The 17,112-nt window shown below is 33.3% G+C and overlaps 7 protein-coding genes across 7 annotated transcripts; 4 read left to right on the forward strand and 3 right to left on the reverse strand.

The window, feature by feature from the left end:
• Positions 1-202: 202 nt before the first annotated feature.
• Positions 203-1,309, forward strand: Chro.10407 (hypothetical protein). Its single annotated transcript, XM_661880.1, has 1 exon — positions 203-1,309. One exon carries the CDS (start codon positions 203-205, stop codon positions 1,307-1,309), a length of 1,107 nt encoding a protein of 368 aa, XP_666972.1.
• A 381-nt stretch (positions 1,310-1,690) lies between these two features.
• Chro.10408 (hypothetical protein) lies at positions 1,691-3,946 on the reverse strand. The annotated part of the gene is made up of 1 exon (XM_661881.1): positions 1,691-3,946. The coding sequence occupies one exon, from the start codon at positions 3,944-3,946 to the stop codon at positions 1,691-1,693; it is 2,256 nt and encodes a 751-aa protein (XP_666973.1).
• Positions 3,947-4,391: 445 nt separating this feature from the next.
• On the forward strand, positions 4,392-5,966 carry Chro.10410 (hypothetical protein). Its single annotated transcript, XM_661882.1, has 1 exon — positions 4,392-5,966. The coding sequence occupies one exon, from the start codon at positions 4,392-4,394 to the stop codon at positions 5,964-5,966; it is 1,575 nt and encodes a 524-aa protein (XP_666974.1).
• Positions 5,967-6,723: 757 nt separating this feature from the next.
• On the reverse strand, positions 6,724-7,779 carry Chro.10411 (hypothetical protein). Its single annotated transcript, XM_661883.1, has 1 exon — positions 6,724-7,779. The coding sequence occupies one exon, from the start codon at positions 7,777-7,779 to the stop codon at positions 6,724-6,726; it is 1,056 nt and encodes a 351-aa protein (XP_666975.1).
• A 300-nt stretch (positions 7,780-8,079) lies between these two features.
• On the reverse strand, positions 8,080-8,697 carry Chro.10412 (hypothetical protein). The annotated part of the gene is made up of 1 exon (XM_661884.1): positions 8,080-8,697. One exon carries the CDS (start codon positions 8,695-8,697, stop codon positions 8,080-8,082), a length of 618 nt encoding a protein of 205 aa, XP_666976.1.
• Positions 8,698-9,376: 679 nt separating this feature from the next.
• Positions 9,377-15,454, forward strand: Chro.10413 (chromodomain-helicase-DNA-binding protein, CHD-1-related). Its single annotated transcript, XM_661885.1, has 1 exon — positions 9,377-15,454. One exon carries the CDS (start codon positions 9,377-9,379, stop codon positions 15,452-15,454), a length of 6,078 nt encoding a protein of 2,025 aa, XP_666977.1.
• A 961-nt stretch (positions 15,455-16,415) lies between these two features.
• Chro.10415 (hypothetical protein) lies at positions 16,416-16,715 on the forward strand. Its single annotated transcript, XM_661886.1, has 1 exon — positions 16,416-16,715. The coding sequence occupies one exon, from the start codon at positions 16,416-16,418 to the stop codon at positions 16,713-16,715; it is 300 nt and encodes a 99-aa protein (XP_666978.1).
• Positions 16,716-17,112: the final 397 nt, after the last annotated feature.

The following is a 17,112-nucleotide window of genomic DNA, read 5'->3' on the forward strand; positions in this document are numbered from 1 at the left end:
AAAATATTTTGGCGTGAAATTGGGTCTAATATAAAGTCATAAAAATACGACTAATAATTTGAGAAAAGGTAAAATAAGGAATGGATTAGAAGGAGTAAAAAAAGGATTAGGAATACTTTGTAAGGTAAGATAATTAGTTGTAAAAAGACGGAGTATAAGTAAATATATTTATATTCATATATTTATATATATAAATATATATATGGGGATTTCAAAAGGAGAGAGGCAATTACAATTTGTTCCACAGAGATACTTAAGAAGAGGAATATTTTCCTCTGTAGATTTATCGAGTTCAATATATTCAGCTCTTCCAGAATCAGTATGTGTGGTTAAGATACCAGATGCTATTTCAAAGGAAGTTAATAGCTTGTTAAGTAGAGGAGAAAAATTTCCATTTGGAATTCAGCCAACACCGTTTGAAGACTTTCGTATTTTTGACATTTATTTACTTGGACAAGATTATGTAGGAATTTTGGTAGATCTTCCATGTAATATAGAGGTTTATAAGAGTTTAGATTGTGAGAGTATGTTTAAATCAAATAACTTAAACCAAATGCTTTACATTTACGATGCAAATTGTTTGCCAAAATGGTTTATTACTTCACAAGGGGTGAATATTTCTTCAATATACAAGGGACCTATGAAATCTAATATGATGTATTCAGATCAAACTTTCGTCTCTTTCATTAAATATTTAAGAGAATCACTTCATTGGGAATGGCCAGCTGGTTTACTTCCAGCAAGTAGAGGAGTGAGATCTAGAAAGTACAGAAACACTGAATTATTTGACATTGGAGAAGTTATTGAGGCTGAACAGGAACTATTAGATAGAGTTTCAATGCCAAGCCAAGATATGGTAACTATTGATGTTATTTCTGCAAAAGAAATGGATGAACAAATTCATTTATTCAAGCATGAACAAAAGAATTCTCCTTTTCCTATTGCATCTGTTTTTGACAAGAAAAAGAAAGCAACATGTATGGGGATCATAGGAAGAGATGATGATTTGAGAAGTATGATTTCTAGATTTAAAAGGGAAGATTCTCAAAAGAAAGGAACAAAGCAAAATACTTTAGAATTTGAAGATATTCAAAGCGATATCAGTGACGTAATTTTCCGTGAAAGTTCAGATGATGAGAATAATCCAGACAATAGTTTGGAAATGGAACCTAATAATATCAGAATATCTGAAGAAAATCTATCCAAGACAACTATCAGAGAAAATTCATCCAACAACAAACTAGTTATATCAAACGAATTAAGTCTCAACGAAGATTGGGATTCACATGATTCTTCCAGCGATGATTAATTTGATCTTCAAACATTATTCGTTTCAACTTTAAACTTTTAAAAACCAAAGTTACAGAATGAAGAAAAAAATAAATAAAAATTAAAAATTATTTGTTATTGGGCGCCAAATGCATGCACACACGTAATTAACATTTTTTTTTACATGCACAAGTTAAAGCAATTTACCTATATAAGTATAAATATATTTTTATAAAGTTGTATATATTAATTGGACAATTTTTTTTAATTAGTAGCACCAATTGATTTGCGGTAAATTATAACAGTGGTATTAATTAGCTGGATTTTAGAATGTCCTATTCTTTAAGGACAGAATACAGTATTTTATATTTTCATTTTTTTCTATTCTTCTGTCTTCTCTTTTCTCCTTTTCTTTTTTACTCTATTCTGTTTGTTTATCGTTATTATTTTCCTCATTGCCAGCAGTTGCGGCTGCAGTTGCAGTTTCAGTTGCAGTTACAGTTTCAGTTGCAGTTTCAGTTACAGTTGCAGTTGCAGTTGCAGTTTCAGTCACAGCCACAGTCTCATTTTCTTCTTCTATAGGATTCACAGTATTTTCTTCAACATTAGGCAGGCTTCCCACCTTTTCGATCTCTAAGGAGTTTGTATTGGCTACTTCACTTTCCTGGGTCTTTTCATCAAGTTTTACTTCAGAAGAGAGTTTTGATTCCATTCTAGAGCCAAATTCTTTGCGTAAATTCATTGAAGGAGCTGGTTTAAGGTTGGATCGATGGGAAAGAGAGCCTTTTTTTTCACCTCTTTGTATAAGGCTTTGGAAGAAACCCTTAAGAGAGGGATCTCCAGAGGCGCCAGGGCTATTGGCATTTAAGTTTGATTTAGAGGGTTTAAGCCTTTGGGAAGAGCCAGATACAGATGCTGCGGAAGAAGAGATAGCTGAGGATGAAGCACCTCCTGCTGTACCTTTGATTGAAACAGAATCACTACTAATTGATTTGGATTCCTCAGAGTTTGAAGCAGCTGTTAGCGACAGAAGAACAGGAGCAGCTCCTGGTGAAGCAGCCTCAATGAGTGGAATTTGGGGTCTAATTTGTTCCAGAAACTCATTCAGTGATGGGATCTTCTTATCGAAGGCTGTAGAAAGTCCATGAACTAATTCTAAAGCATCACTTGAATTGGATATTTCTGAGCTGAATTTTGATTTTTGAACCATCTCCTCGTAGATATCAGACTTAACATTAGGAATAGGACTTAGACAAAGGCGATCAATAGGTGTTCTCGGTAAGACACACAAAATTGAGTTGTTTTTGTTAACTATATCATTAACTGTCTTTAAAATTTTCCCATCCTCGTCTGTAAAAGGTGTATCGAAAAGTCTGTGAAGAATATAACTTAAGAGAAGGTCTACTCCAGAGGTTTGATGAATATCTCCAGATGTTTGAATGCTTGTAGTGAAAAAACTGATTCCATATGAATCCCCAACATTCATTAGAAAGCTTAAAGCAAAAGGAATAAATGGTTGACCAGTAGCACCATCTGTTGGAACAGAGAATCTCTGTCCAATGTCAGATTTTGATAAGACAACCCCAATTGGAATTCCCAAATTTACTTTTGGATATAGATTAGATGAAGAAGAGGTGGAGGAACTAGCATTGGATGATGAAGCTTCAATTTCACTAAGTTTTTGAGTACGTTGTTCAGTATCTTCTCCTTGAGAATCTATTGTGTCTTGTAGAGCCTTTTCTCCAGGTTCAGGTCTAGATACAGAACTTTGCTCTGCTTCTGCCACAATCTCCTCCATTCTAGTCTCAAAATAATGATTCACTTCTTGAATCATAATCCTCTGCAAATCTGGAGAAAGATTTGAGAGCTCTAAAGACTTTGCCCAGCATTCCTGAATCTGTTGAATCCATATAACCAAATCATCATTTAAAGTCCATGGTAAAGAGGAGTCCAAAACTATTAAAAACATAATGTTTGGAGACTGCATGGAAGTCAAGCCATCTCTGCAATCATCATCTAAACTACCTCCTCCTATTCCATTAGTTACTGCTAATCCAACGTCTGTTGATGATACATTCAAACTCGAATTCTCTGAAGTATTATTTCCTGTTAAACGACTATTTTGACTGTTAAATACGTCCACAAGCCTCTTCACTAGCTCATCCGACATACCACAATGATCTACACTCCATACATCCAATGTTACATTTTTTGGTGTAGTATTTAGATCCTTATTCAACTCATCCTGATCAGAATCCTCGATAGAATCATCCTGTTCTAATTGGAAGAATCCTTGGTTAATTTTCATACTACAAAAATCTAAACCAATATATGGACTACTATCCACTTCAGATGACACTAACACACTCTTTATATCTTTCTCCTTTCCTTTCTCGGAAATCTTTTTGAGCTCTGAAATGAGCTCAGATTTACCGCCATTAGCCCTTCCTAATACAAATAATGTGCCATGCAAATTCTCTGCATTTTTACCTTGTAAACCATTCATAAAGCTACGCAAAATATCCTGCCATAATCCCTGTCCTTCCTGCTTTCCCGTTCCAGTTCCAATATATTTTGAACCAAACTTTGAGAATGTAGAGGAAGCCGAATGGGGCATTGACAATGAATCCCCTCTTGACCCTCTAGGCAATGGTAAAGTGCTGTTTTGCTTCCTCATATCCTATCAAAGTGACTCTCCTTGTTCAACTCTTTTCAGTCCTTCTCCTATTATTATATTTTTTTTTTCCTTCCCTGTAACTTTCTATTTTATATTCCTTGCGCACAATTTTCTAATTCTCACAGCCTATACATTTGGATAATCTTATAATGGCTCCATTTTGGCGGGAAACTCGGGATTTTTATATACGCATAATTATTGGTACCTTAATTGTAAAAAAATACTGGTAAAGATTAGATAAAATTGTGTATATATATTTGTAATTTTTGTTTAGCAAGATCGAATATTGAAGATTAATCAGTTGATGTATTAGCCTATTTATTATATAACTCAGAACATTTGCATGCAATTTATTTCAGTGTTTGCAAGAGCCCAGTTTGAAAATCCGACTTTATATTACCTAAAGCAGCTGAGTAAATATTTTAATTGGGATTAATATGTCAATATGAAAACCAGAGATATTTCCAGGTTTGCAATCTTACTACTTTTTGGAGTATTTCTCACTATTTCCGAGGCTTCTGAAGGTCCTATAGAACCTTTGGGAAAAGATGACTTGAACGGGGAAGAATCTATTAGATACAATGAAAATGATAATAATTCAATTCCTAATTTTCAAGCTGCCGTATTATCTGATGGGGATATTGAGGAAGGTTCCAGTCAAACTTCCACATCTACAGATCAAGAAGGACATTCTGAAAAGGGAGATAAACGTAAAATTGTAATTAATTCATTATTACCAAATACGGAATATTGTACAGAAGAATTAAGTAAGCTGTTAGATTTTCACTCAATTATATCTTCTTCTTGTGGAGTAGATGCTTTAAAGAAAGTTGGAGGATGGTTACACAAACATAGGAATTCTCTTCCATATTGGCCATCAATAAATATATCGCCTCCAAAAAATCGAATAACATTTTATGGTTGTGATTGGACAATTTGTGAAAGAGAAGTTGAGAATCAGATTGATCAAAAGCTTAAGAAGCTGCATTTACCAGTTAAACAAATAGGAAATACAGTTCAATCAGATGCTCGTAATTATGATAGTGCAAAAAGAGCTATAGATATTCAGATTCGAAATGGGAATATGTCAAAGTGCGAATTAATTAATTCTATTGGTATTTGGTGGTGCCAAAAAGCTCTTCCTCAGTTAATTACTGATAAAGAAACAGCATACCATTCGATTTTCAAAGAATTCAATATTCATTTTGATCAGCAATCTACAGTAAGCGGAAGCACTTCTATGAGCGATATATCAAATACGGAAGACCAACAAACTAATGTAACTGTTGAAGAGGACCAAGAATTAAATAAGGAGGTATCAGATATATTTACAATGGCTTCAAGTAACAATGGTAAAGTCAATAAAGATTTCTACAAATATCCAAATAGGCTAGTTTTTCTCAAAACAGCTTTAGAAGACCCTATGGAATGTTATGTAATACAGCCAGAAAAAGACTATGAGGCTACTACAAATGAGCTTAGGGAAATTTTGGATAATGAAAGAAATAGACTGGAGTCAAATCTTGCTTTCGTTTTACAAATTGGAACATCAATATGGGGCTCGAATAAAGCATTTTCACCATTAGGGAAAATTACTAATTCTGTACAAAGAATTATCAGCACAATGAGAATATATACTGAAGAAATACGTAGAGACTTATTTAAGTTATTTCCACCAACAGACTCAAATTCCGAAACTGTTCCTCTTCCACCACACGAAGATCTCGTGATACTTATATCAGAGATTTGCCGTATTCAATCAATTACAGATGCGATTTCTCTGGTTATAATTAAACTTCTCCGTAGAAATAAGATTTCAAAGAAAGCTTCAGAAGATGCGGAACACTTATTAATGAACTGGATGTTTGCAGACATGAATATAAACAAATCCCTAATTCCTGTTACAAGACCTGTCGTTACTAAAAAAAGCAGCCCATTATTTGTAGAAAGAGCTAAAAGAATGAAAATTAACGCATCGAGGATCACCAAATTTATGAATAATATTGCTGACAAAGATTAAGAATATTTACTTTGTCTTAATACTTATGTTCTCGTAGATTTTAGGTTGCTTTCATATTTATGTTTAATTCTCGTTATATTTTGATATTAACTTTTCTTCTATTCTTTTTATCCTTCTTTTCCCATTCTTCTTCCATATTTCCAAATTAATTCTAAATTCATAGGTTAATTTGCATTGCAATTAGTACGGAAATTGAATGTGATTCTTTCATGAACTTGAGACTAATTTCTGACAAATATTATTACCACGTAATTCAATATTTACATTTAAATTAGGCGGGAAATACCTTTTCAATAATTGGTTTGCATGGCATACAAAAGAATAGAGCAGAAATAGTATGAGAGAAATAGGGTAGAATTGGGTAATAAATTGAAATAAAAAAAAATAAGTAAATGACCAGAAAATATGAAATTCTGAAATTAAACAATAGTTAGTGTGAGCCTTAGAGTAGATAAATAGCCTGAAAATTATGAAGATAGTATAGTAAATAAGTGTTTTACATTTACAAAATTGAGAACAGTAGGTTCAAAAGGAATTTTTCATAATTTGAAATATCTCATTAATTTACTACATATCAATGTAGTGGTAATATAAATATAATAAACAGATTGGCGCCAAGCCTTAAATCACAATATTATATTGTTATTCCCTTTGGAACTTAACTTGCATTACTCTGCTAAATATTTATTAATGATTTAATGTTATTTTGGAATAAACATAGAACTTCCAAAAATATACCTGATTATAATTTGCTCACTCATTCAATATCAGAGCGGATCTGATTAGCGACATCTCTAACATTTTGGATAAACTTTTCATCCCTGGACATCTTGTATTTCTTAGATTTGTGTGAACAGCAGGGCTGCCTCTTTGAAGAAGTACATTTTCTAAGTTTCTTTAAGTTTAATTCAATTTGCTCCTCAAGTGGAAACCAGATTCTGTTAGCAATAGATTGAGATTCAATTAAAATGATTGAAAATTCATCAGATACTTTAAAGATCCAAAATGGAAGAATCTTAATTTTCTCTAATAAAGTGTTATCAATATGTCTCAATAGGGACGAAATCTTAGAAATAGTTGCAGCTTCCTTCTTACTAGGTTTAATAGCTGGGTTTTTCGAGGAAATTGGAGCTGATAAATCTTTAGAAAATTTAATCTTCTTAAATGATGGACTTTTAATAATGCCCCAAATTAGCTTTGAAAGTTCGAGTAAATTAGAGTTATGAATTTTAGATTTCTTTAGAATCATTTTCAACAAATAAATAAAATCTGATAATCTCGCATATCTCACTTCAATTTTCTTGAACTGATTGCAATATAATTCAAGCTTTTTTACAACTTTTTTTGGGAATATATTTAATTGAGAGCTTTCAGAATGATGAAAACATCTCTGCCTAACCAGCTTCAAGGCTTTGAGAGTTGAACTTGAAGTTGAATATAAGCAATTTGCAATTTCAAAGATGTCTTTATTTTTATTAGAATCACTAATAAGATTGACTTTGAAATATTCACGGTTTATATATAAGCTTTCAGAAAGAGTGTAAATTGCCATTTGCACAGTAAAATCATATCCGGCCCCTTTAGGAATAGTACTTCTTGCATATTCTGATGATGAATTAAGCTTTATTAAATTTTCTTTTTCTGAGTTTGAAAGCTTTTTAGTGAAAAAGTTGTAAGTTTGTTCTAATTGTCGGCTGGAAATTCTGAGATTTACGGTATCTGGCTTATTAAGATCTAGGTCCAAGGCAGATACCAAGGCAAAGGATAGAATTCCAAGAAATAATTTGAAAGCCAGAATTAATCTAACCTTCATTATAAATTATTTTTCTTCTGAATTAACAAAATTATCAAGGATAATGTGCGCATTTGCGCGGTAAACTTCACGTTACCGTATAAACCCATTAAAATAATAAAAGAATAATAATTATTGAATAAAGACATAAAGAAATGCAGTAATCGATTTCTTTTTTTTTAGGGTTTTCACTGATTATTATAATTGGTTTAAACACAATTTTAGGTAATTTGGTATGGAAAATGATTGTTTTGTGTATTTTTCACATGCAAATGAATGCATAGATTGGAATTATAGTATTGCAGTGATATTAACTGTTAATCACATTAGACTAAAGTGATTTAATGATTCAATATTAGATTTATGATCAGAGACATTTGGTTTCGATTCATACACCGCTTGTACTGCTTTTCTTTGATATCCTGAACTTTCACCTACAATCCTAATATAATAAATCCAACTCTGATCATTCGTGAATGAGCTTGGAAAATGCATGGCCAAAAGGTTCACATTCTTAAATCTAGATACTTTCAAGGTGTAGTCAACAGTTCCACAGTAATCCTCAACTAAATCTAAGCTTTGAACAGGTTCTTGGTCAGAAATGGTTGAAAAGTCTAAATTTTCATCATTTATATAGAGATTCACTCTATTTGGAGACTTGCCATTCTCTCCTCCTATAATATTTATAGAATGAATTGTACAAGGAGAAGAAAATCTCACAAAAATGATCAACTCTGGGTCATCATCCTGGGATTTACATACTTTATCTTCAGATAACCTATCTTCGTATGGCCTAAAAATACCTCTGCATGAACCTACATTAAGTTCATTTAAAGCCATTACTTTATCCAACTCAATTTCAGAAAGTAAATCTTTTCCACTTGTTATTACAGCTTCATGCTGGCAACTACACCCTGTACCCCCATGCTCTCCTGGCATTTTTAATTCACTATTATATATAATTAAATTTGTTTATCTTTTTTTAAACCTAAACTTTTTTGGGCTCTTCTTCTATACTAACTTCCCCTCACCACACTGCTGGTATTACTCGTTAAATAATGACATGTGGCGCCAAATTTGGGCGCCGAAACGGGCGTGCCTACACGTGTTTTAATTTAAAAAAAAAATTGAGAAAAAAAAGAAATTAGTTAAGATGATATAATAAAGTATTGGCTTCTATAAATTGAATTAGAATACCTTAACTTCAATGATTAGTAAACTCGTAGTGTTTAGTATGTTATGTTTATTACTTTAGAAAGAATAGAGATGCCTAGTGTAAAGTAGAATGTGAGTAAATGTGAGGAAAGATGCAAGAAAAATGAGCTTTGTTTCGAGGAGTTAAGATTTGTATAAAGTGGATCATTAATTTCCTAATAAGCGAGCTTTATATAGGGAAAATAGTCGCTACGGAATAGGAAGGTTACAAATTCTGTAGTTTTATTTGTAATAGTATAAAGAAAATTAAATTCTTATTAATCAGCGCCTATGCTAAAATATATGTTTATTTATTTAAAGACATTTGTCTAGCTTAAAAAGACCAGAAAATTAATATTGAATAAAAGTGTACATAAATTAAGTCAAAGTCCTGATGGAAGCTTACTAGCAACTGTATTGATTAATGGATTTGGACGTTGAATTTTCAGATTCCTCCACGGAGGGTGAGTTTGATACTTTGGGGAAATGTATATCTACTGAAGATATTAGCCCAGAAATTATAAGCCGAAATCAAAACCAAGCACAAACTAGTAGCTGCTCAAGAAGTGGGAGAGTTCGTAAGATGCGATATTCAAATTTTTCCAATATTGACAATGAAAGTGAATTATCTGATGAATCTCTTTCTGAATTCGGCCAAACATCTAAGATGCAAAAAACACGGGAACGATCTAATAGGAATAAAGGAGGTAAATCAAGGAGTCAGTCTCAAAAGAGTGAAGACCTTGACTATGTGAATGAGGAAGATCTATACGATGGCGATGATGAAGAGTTTATGAGCGAGGACTTGAATAATAATGTTGATGCTAAAAGAACTACCGACTCTGATGATGGTGATGAAGATTTTTATGAGGAGCCAACTCAGAAGAAACGGGGCAGGAAGCCTTCCAAAACTAAGGTATCGCAAACAAGTGGTGTTAAGAGAACTGTAAGAAGTAGCAGAAAAGCAGTAAATTATTTAAGTTTTGATGACTCAGTTTCATCTGACTCATTATCACAAGATTCTGACGAGGTAGAAGTAGATGCAGAGGTAGAGACAGAGGCTGGTATGTCTGTTTCTGCCCAACAAAATGTAAGAACTATAGATAGAGTCATTTCAAGTAGACAGAATCCTGAAGATCCTAATATTACGGAATATAAAATTAAATGGATGGGTTATTCTCATCTACATAATACGTGGGAATCAGCAGAATCTTTGATAAATGAAGGTGTTTCTGGCTTAAGAAGGTTAGAAAACTTCCAAAAGAAGATGGCTGAAATGCTTCAAAGACGTAAATTTATGACGGAAGATGAAATTGAACAGGAAGATATTACATTTGAGATACAAAGACAGCTTGATTTTGATGCTTTAATTCCTGAGAGAATTGTTGATGTTTATAGGGAAAATGATAATTCAGGAGTAGACCAGAATAGTGCTGAAGATCGGACACAATTATATTACTTTGTTAAGTGGCTTAGTTGTCCTTATGATCAATGCACTTGGGAATCATATGAAACATTAGAAGAGCATAAATTTCTTTCATTCATTGACTCATTCTATGCTCAAATGGAACTCGTTTCCAAATTTGACAAGAACTGTGATTATGAAATGAGATCTCTTGCTTTAACTTCTTTCGAGCCTTATCTTTCAACTCCATTTTATATGGGAATAAAAGTGAAGGATATGTTAAATCAGAGCAAAGATTTGGAAAAGATGGAAATTGATGATCCAATATCTAGTAATATTCAAGAAATGAAGATTGAGTACCATTCTAACAATGAAAATGAGCATGGAAATTCAATTACAGAAGATGTGAAAATGGAAATTAAGGATTCCCAAAAGCTTGGAAAGATTAAAGAAGAAGTTGAAAATATAGAGGAATCCAATGATGAGCCCTTCCAACCAAGAACTCTCAGAGATTATCAGATTTATGGCTTAAATTGGATGATTTCTAGGTTCAAAAAGAATGTTAACATTCTTTTGGCCGATGAAATGGGACTTGGAAAAACAGTTCAGACCATATCTGTAGTTGGGCATTGTCTCTATATGGAAAAGATTGTTGCTCCTTTCCTTGTTGTTGTACCCCAAAGTACCAGTGATAATTGGCTACGAGAATTCAAAAAGTGGTTACCGGATGCAAATGTTGTTTTATATCACGGGAATGCATACGCTAGAGAGCTAATAAGATCTTATGAACTTTCCAAAATTGAAATGAAGGATGAAGTTGATGAAAATGGAAACTATAACGAGAATTTAGAGTCAAAAGATGAAGTTCACAATTATAATCAGAAAGGCATGCAAAGCTGCGCACGCGCGGGAACTGGCGGAAATGGATTTTTTAGGCGTTGTAGGTCAAGATCATCCAAACAAACAAGGAAGAGATATAGATTTGATATAGTAATAACTACCCCTTCAATATTGAACAGTCAGGTTGATTGTGATTTTCTTCGGCAAATTGATTGGTATATGATGATAGTGGATGAGGCTCATCAGTTGAAGAACAGGGACAGTAAGCGTTTTAAGGAGTTGCATGAATTTGGAACTATGTATAGATTATTATTAAGTGGGACTCCATTGCACAATAATTTGGAGGAGCTTTGGAGTCTTTTACATTTTTTGAATCCATTAAGGTTCCAGAATTATCAGGAATTTAGACTAAGATACCCTGATATAGAGAATCCAAATGTAATTGGACCAGATAAACAAAGACAATTGGAAGATCTCCAGAGTGAACTACAAGAGTACGTTTTAAGGAGAGTAAAGAAGGATGTTGAAAAGAGTTTGCCAAATAAAGTGGAGAGGATTTTAAGAGTAGAGCTTTCACCTCAACAAACAGATATGTATAAATCAATTCTAACTCGTAACTATGATGAACTGAGTAAGACTACAGGAGGTACAAAAACTTCCCTACAGAATATATGTATGGAGCTTAAAAAGGTTTGTAACCACCCTTTTTTGATTCATAGACCAGAGTTGGATCCTTCTCAAGGTATCACTATTGCGAGTATTCAGCATCAACTAGTTTATGGATGCGGCAAATTATGCCTACTTGATAAATTACTTTCAAGGCTAAGAGAGAAAGGAAGTAGGGTATTGATTTTCTCCCAGATGGTAAGAATGTTGAACATCATATCTGAATTTCTAGTTTTAAGGGGATTTAGGCATCAACGTTTAGACGGTACAATGGGAAAAGAGCTAAGAAAGAAGGCAATGGATCATTTTAACTCTCCAAATAGCGATGATTTCTGCTTTTTGCTTTCCACAAAAGCTGGAGGACTTGGAATCAATTTAACTACTGCTGACACTGTAATTATTTATGATTCCGACTGGAACCCACAGAACGATTTACAAGCAGAAGCAAGAGCTCATCGTATAGGCCAAAAAAAGCAAGTTCAAATTTATAGGCTAGTTACAAAAGACTCAATTGAGGAGAACATTCTTGAGAGGGCAAAAACTAAGATGGTTCTTGACACTTTAGTCGTTCAAGGACTTAACAATATTAGTACAAGCAGTTCTCAAACTCAAGCTAGTTCTTCTGCTGCCGCATCCGTTTTAGCTATGGCCTCCCAAGCTCTTTATCCTAATGGAAAGAAACCCGGGTCTGGTGGAGCATCTTTCAGCCGTGATGAACTCGCCAAAATTTTAAAATTTGGTGCCCAGAAACTATGGAGTAAGGGCACAAACAATGTTCCCGCTCAAAGCCAGTCAGGCTCTGACTCTTCATGTGGTCAATGTGCTGATGGACAGTGTGGGGAAACATGCATGCACCGTGCAGTTAATGTGGACGGCACTCAGGGCGTAGAAAATAAATTAAAAGAAGATGAAAGTTCAGCGGATTTATTTGAAGATGATAAGAGGTTTGCATCTCAAATAGATTTAGACCAAGTTTTGGCTGATGCTGAGGAGCATGTGCATGACACTCAAGGTCTTGCTGATGGGCTTTTGCGTTCGTTTGCAAATATTGCAGATTTTAGGTATGAGGCGCCACCATTGATAATTGATTCCAATACTGGAGCTTTGGTTCCACTAAATGAGAAGAAGAAAGAAGATAATGAGGTAGATTTCGACAGTAAGGAATTTTGGGAAAAGACAATACCAGAGGAGGAGAGACTTAAGTTGATAGAAAAAAACCAGCAGAATACGATAATTACAGGTCCTCGTAAGAGTGCTATGAGAGATGGTTCTTTAAAGTATAGGGATGATGGATATACATATGTTGGAGGTGATAATTCAGGATCTGAGGATGGAAGGACAGGAAGAATAGGTGATCAGGGGCTTGAGGCTGATGAGAATTTTGGAACAAAGGGCAAAAAGCAATCAAAGAAGAAGACTAAGGAAAAGAGTGTTAAGAAATCAAGCGGAAGTGGGAGTTCAGGAAAGAGCAGGGCTTCTAGCTCAAGTGGAGGTAGTAAAAAGATGGAGGTGGGTCTGTCTGAGCAAATTGAAGATGTTGAAATGAATTTGGGTTCTCAAAAAGACTTGGATAAAACTCCAGAAAGTTTGGGAGAATTAGTACCTAATAGAGAGGAGTACCCACTTCCTGAACATTCATTGCAAAGTAGGGAAGACTTTGAAGCATTGATGTTAGAAATAACCAGTTTTCCGCATAAATATAATCAAGATGACGAGCTTTTCCCAAGTGAAATTAATATAATCTATAGAGATATTTCAAATGGTGTGAAATGTGTTAAAAATGGAAAGAGAGCAAGGAGAGATTCTCGAGTACTACATCCAAAGCGTAGATTTAAGTTATTTAGGTCGATTTTAAAATTTGGTGACCCATATAGAAGATTGGATGATATTATTATAGATTCTAGATTAAAAGGTAAAGTGGAGAAAGGTACTATATTAAATGAGTCTCAGATAATTGTTGCTTTGTGTTATGAAAAAGCTCAAAAGGAACTGTCATCTGAAAATGTTGTGGCTACATCAAAGGAGGAGGGTGAGATTAAGGATGAAGATGATGTTCAGAATAATAAATCAAATAATGAAGCAACGAGTATTTTAGAGGGTCAGTCAACTACAGATAGTACAATAATGGGAGGAGGTGTGCCTTTAGAAGTTGGCTCAATGGAGGATTTTGCTGAAGAAAATGACATTGAAAATAATAATCAAGTTTCTAAAACTGCTTTAAAGAAGAATTTACTTTTGATTGGTAGTCACAGAGCAAATGCTTTAGAGCTTGTTGAAAGAATTAAGATGTTATCTTCTCTTGATAAACTTATGAGAGAATGCAATCCTGGTGTAGAAAAGCCTTGGAAGCTTCCAACTGGTCCTTTAGCTAGGCCAGATAGAGAATCAGTTAAAAGGGATGAGGATAATGAAAATGAAGATGATGTTGATGATGAGGATGAAGATTTGGATGACGAGGAGGAAAAAGAAAAGTCGTTTGAACTTTCTAATGAAAACAACTTGGAAGAAAAAAAGATCGAGCCAACAAATACTGAGAATGAAAATGAAAATGAAAAGCAATCATCACCTAATGGAAATGAATTTGATGGTAACTATCTGAAGTTTGAACTTCCTCCAGTATTGGTTAAATCACTCAGGACCCCTTCCTGGGGGATTCCTTGGACACTTCAAACAGATATAGACATACTTAAAGGTATTTATATTTATGGATTTTCAAACTGGACAATGATGTCAATGGATGAAAATCTGTCTTTATCTTGTATTAAAAGAATCAAGTTTGATAAATTAAAGCAAAGAACTTTGAGAGTGATGAAGCATTTACATTCTGTAATGGTTATTGGCAAGACTGCTCGTAAGAAGAGAAAGTTTATTCCTTCTTCTGATCAAGAATATAATGATTTTAATAAGAATGAAAATTCTAGCTCTAAGCGTGGAAAGAAGGTTGCAAAAAAGTGTGAGGATCAGAACAAGGATGGAACCGATTTATCTGGACACCTTGTTAATGATAATAGTAATGGTGATAATAATAAAGGTTCTACAAAAAGTTCAAAACCATTGGTTGTTGGGGGTAAGAAAGGACTACCGGAATTTGTGCTTGAATGTTCCAATATGGATGAGAAAGAGTTAAGAAGGCAAGCAAGGACTTGTTTTAATAATAGTAATGTGAAGCCCCAACTTTTGGAGATCAAAAAGCTTTTCCATCCTAGTAACAATATGACAGACTCCGATGTCGTTGCAAGCCTAAAAGTCCTGCTTCCTGTTGTTGGGGATGAAATCAATGAGATCCTTAAACTTGCAACAAATGAGATATCCAGAAATAAGGTCCACAATTGTCTTTGGTCTTATGTTGCAAAATGCACTGTATTTCAACCCCATGATATTGAAAAGATTTATCTTAGCTGGAAAGGCATTAATCCTCCAGAGACTAATACTGAGACTGTCACAGAAGTTAATCCTGATCCTGTTATTGAGCCTGAGCCTGAGCCTAAACCTGAGAATGAACCTAAACTTGAGCCTGAGCCCAAACCTGGGAATGAGCCGGGATCTGAATCAAAATCTGAACCCGAACCTAGTTGCAGTGCCCCCTACTAATCTTAATCTTGGCCAAACCAAAAATTCTAAATAAATACTCGAACAGAAGAGAATTTTATTCTCTCTTGAGTAAGCAGAGCTAAAACACCAAAAGCCCCCTTATCACCATCTATAAATTCATAGAGCAGCTTAGAATTGTCAAGAAGTCATGGTTTAAGTTGGACTTTTTTTTGATTGTCAGTATATAATATTCAAATTTTCATTCAACATATCAACAAGGGGTTAAGGAGGAGAGGGAATTATCAGACCCGTATTATGATTACTACTTGTTTCTTCAATTTATCACTTCTAAGCCAAGAAATGTGTTCAATACTGTAAGATTCTAATGCAAAATCCAATGCGAAATCCAACGCAAAATACAATGCAAAATCATCTTCCTTTCTTATTTAACCTCAAATTTTTATCTAACCCATTTTCCTCTATTGATACTTTTTTTTCAAACTCTTATAATTTTTTATTTTATAAATTTATTTATTTGTTTCTTTTAACTTTTTAATTATCAATCTAATCCCATTCTATCCCACTTTCTTTTCTATTCTTATTTACAAAATTAAATTTAGTTATCCACATAAAATTAATGCATGCATTAATTAATTAATAAAATTATTTTCCCACGTGTGCATTCAAAGAGAAATTGCATGTGGGGTTTTATTTTTTATACCGGTATTTTATTATTCAAAAAATAAAAATAAAAGAAAATATTATTGTAATATTGAAAAAAAAATTAATAATATAACTAGAAATTTGAACTAGGTTTTTAAAATTTAAGGTAAGTCAATTCTCAAAAAAATTAATAAAACCTAAATATTTCATTTTAAAATAAAAAATAAGTTATATCTCCAAAGTTTTATTTAAATTCTGTTTAATTCAAAATACACGTAAAAAATCAAATTAAATAAATCATTCATTTTAAGAAATACACATTTTTATTAATATTATTATATAATGTTACATTAATAATATGTTACTCCCAAATAAAAATAACTCCGAAGAAATAAATAATAACCATATTTCTACTACTCCAAATGATAATTTAATTATTAAAGTTTCTAACCAACTTAGAAATTTGCAAAACTTACCATTTGAATCAATTTGTGCTGGAGATCAAACAATCAATTGTGGGGAAAATGGCAAATGCATTTCTTTACCAAATGTTAATAATCAAAAGCAATTCTTATGTGTATGCAGCGATGGATTTACTGGTCCATCTTGTGAAACTGGTAAGTTTATTGATAAATTATTTATTCTTTCTTTTAATTAAAAAAAAAACTTAACTTAGCATGGGACGCTTGTTTAACTTCTGGACCTACTTCTCTATGTTTAAATGGTGGAATTTGTACTAGTAAAGATACCTCACCATATTACGAATGTAAATGTACTGTTGGATTCACTGGTATTAATTGTGAAGTTGAAAACAATGTCTGCAAAACAAATAATCCATGCCAAAATGGAGGTAAATGTTCATATATTGGAGAAAATTTACCCATTATATGTAATTGCCTTACTGGTTACTCTGGTGATTATTGTCAAATTACTGTTAAACATGGTATTGGTGGAGCTGGGGTAAAACTTCAACCAGGACAAATTATTATGATATGGGGATTTCTCTTATTCATTCTTGCTACTATTTTATATTGTACATTTTCAGTTGTGTATGA

The sequence above is a fragment of the Cryptosporidium hominis genome (assembly GCF_000006425.1).
Source record: "Cryptosporidium hominis TU502 chromosome 1 CHRO011122, whole genome shotgun sequence".
NCBI classification, from domain to species: domain Eukaryota; phylum Apicomplexa; class Conoidasida; order Eucoccidiorida; family Cryptosporidiidae; genus Cryptosporidium; species Cryptosporidium hominis.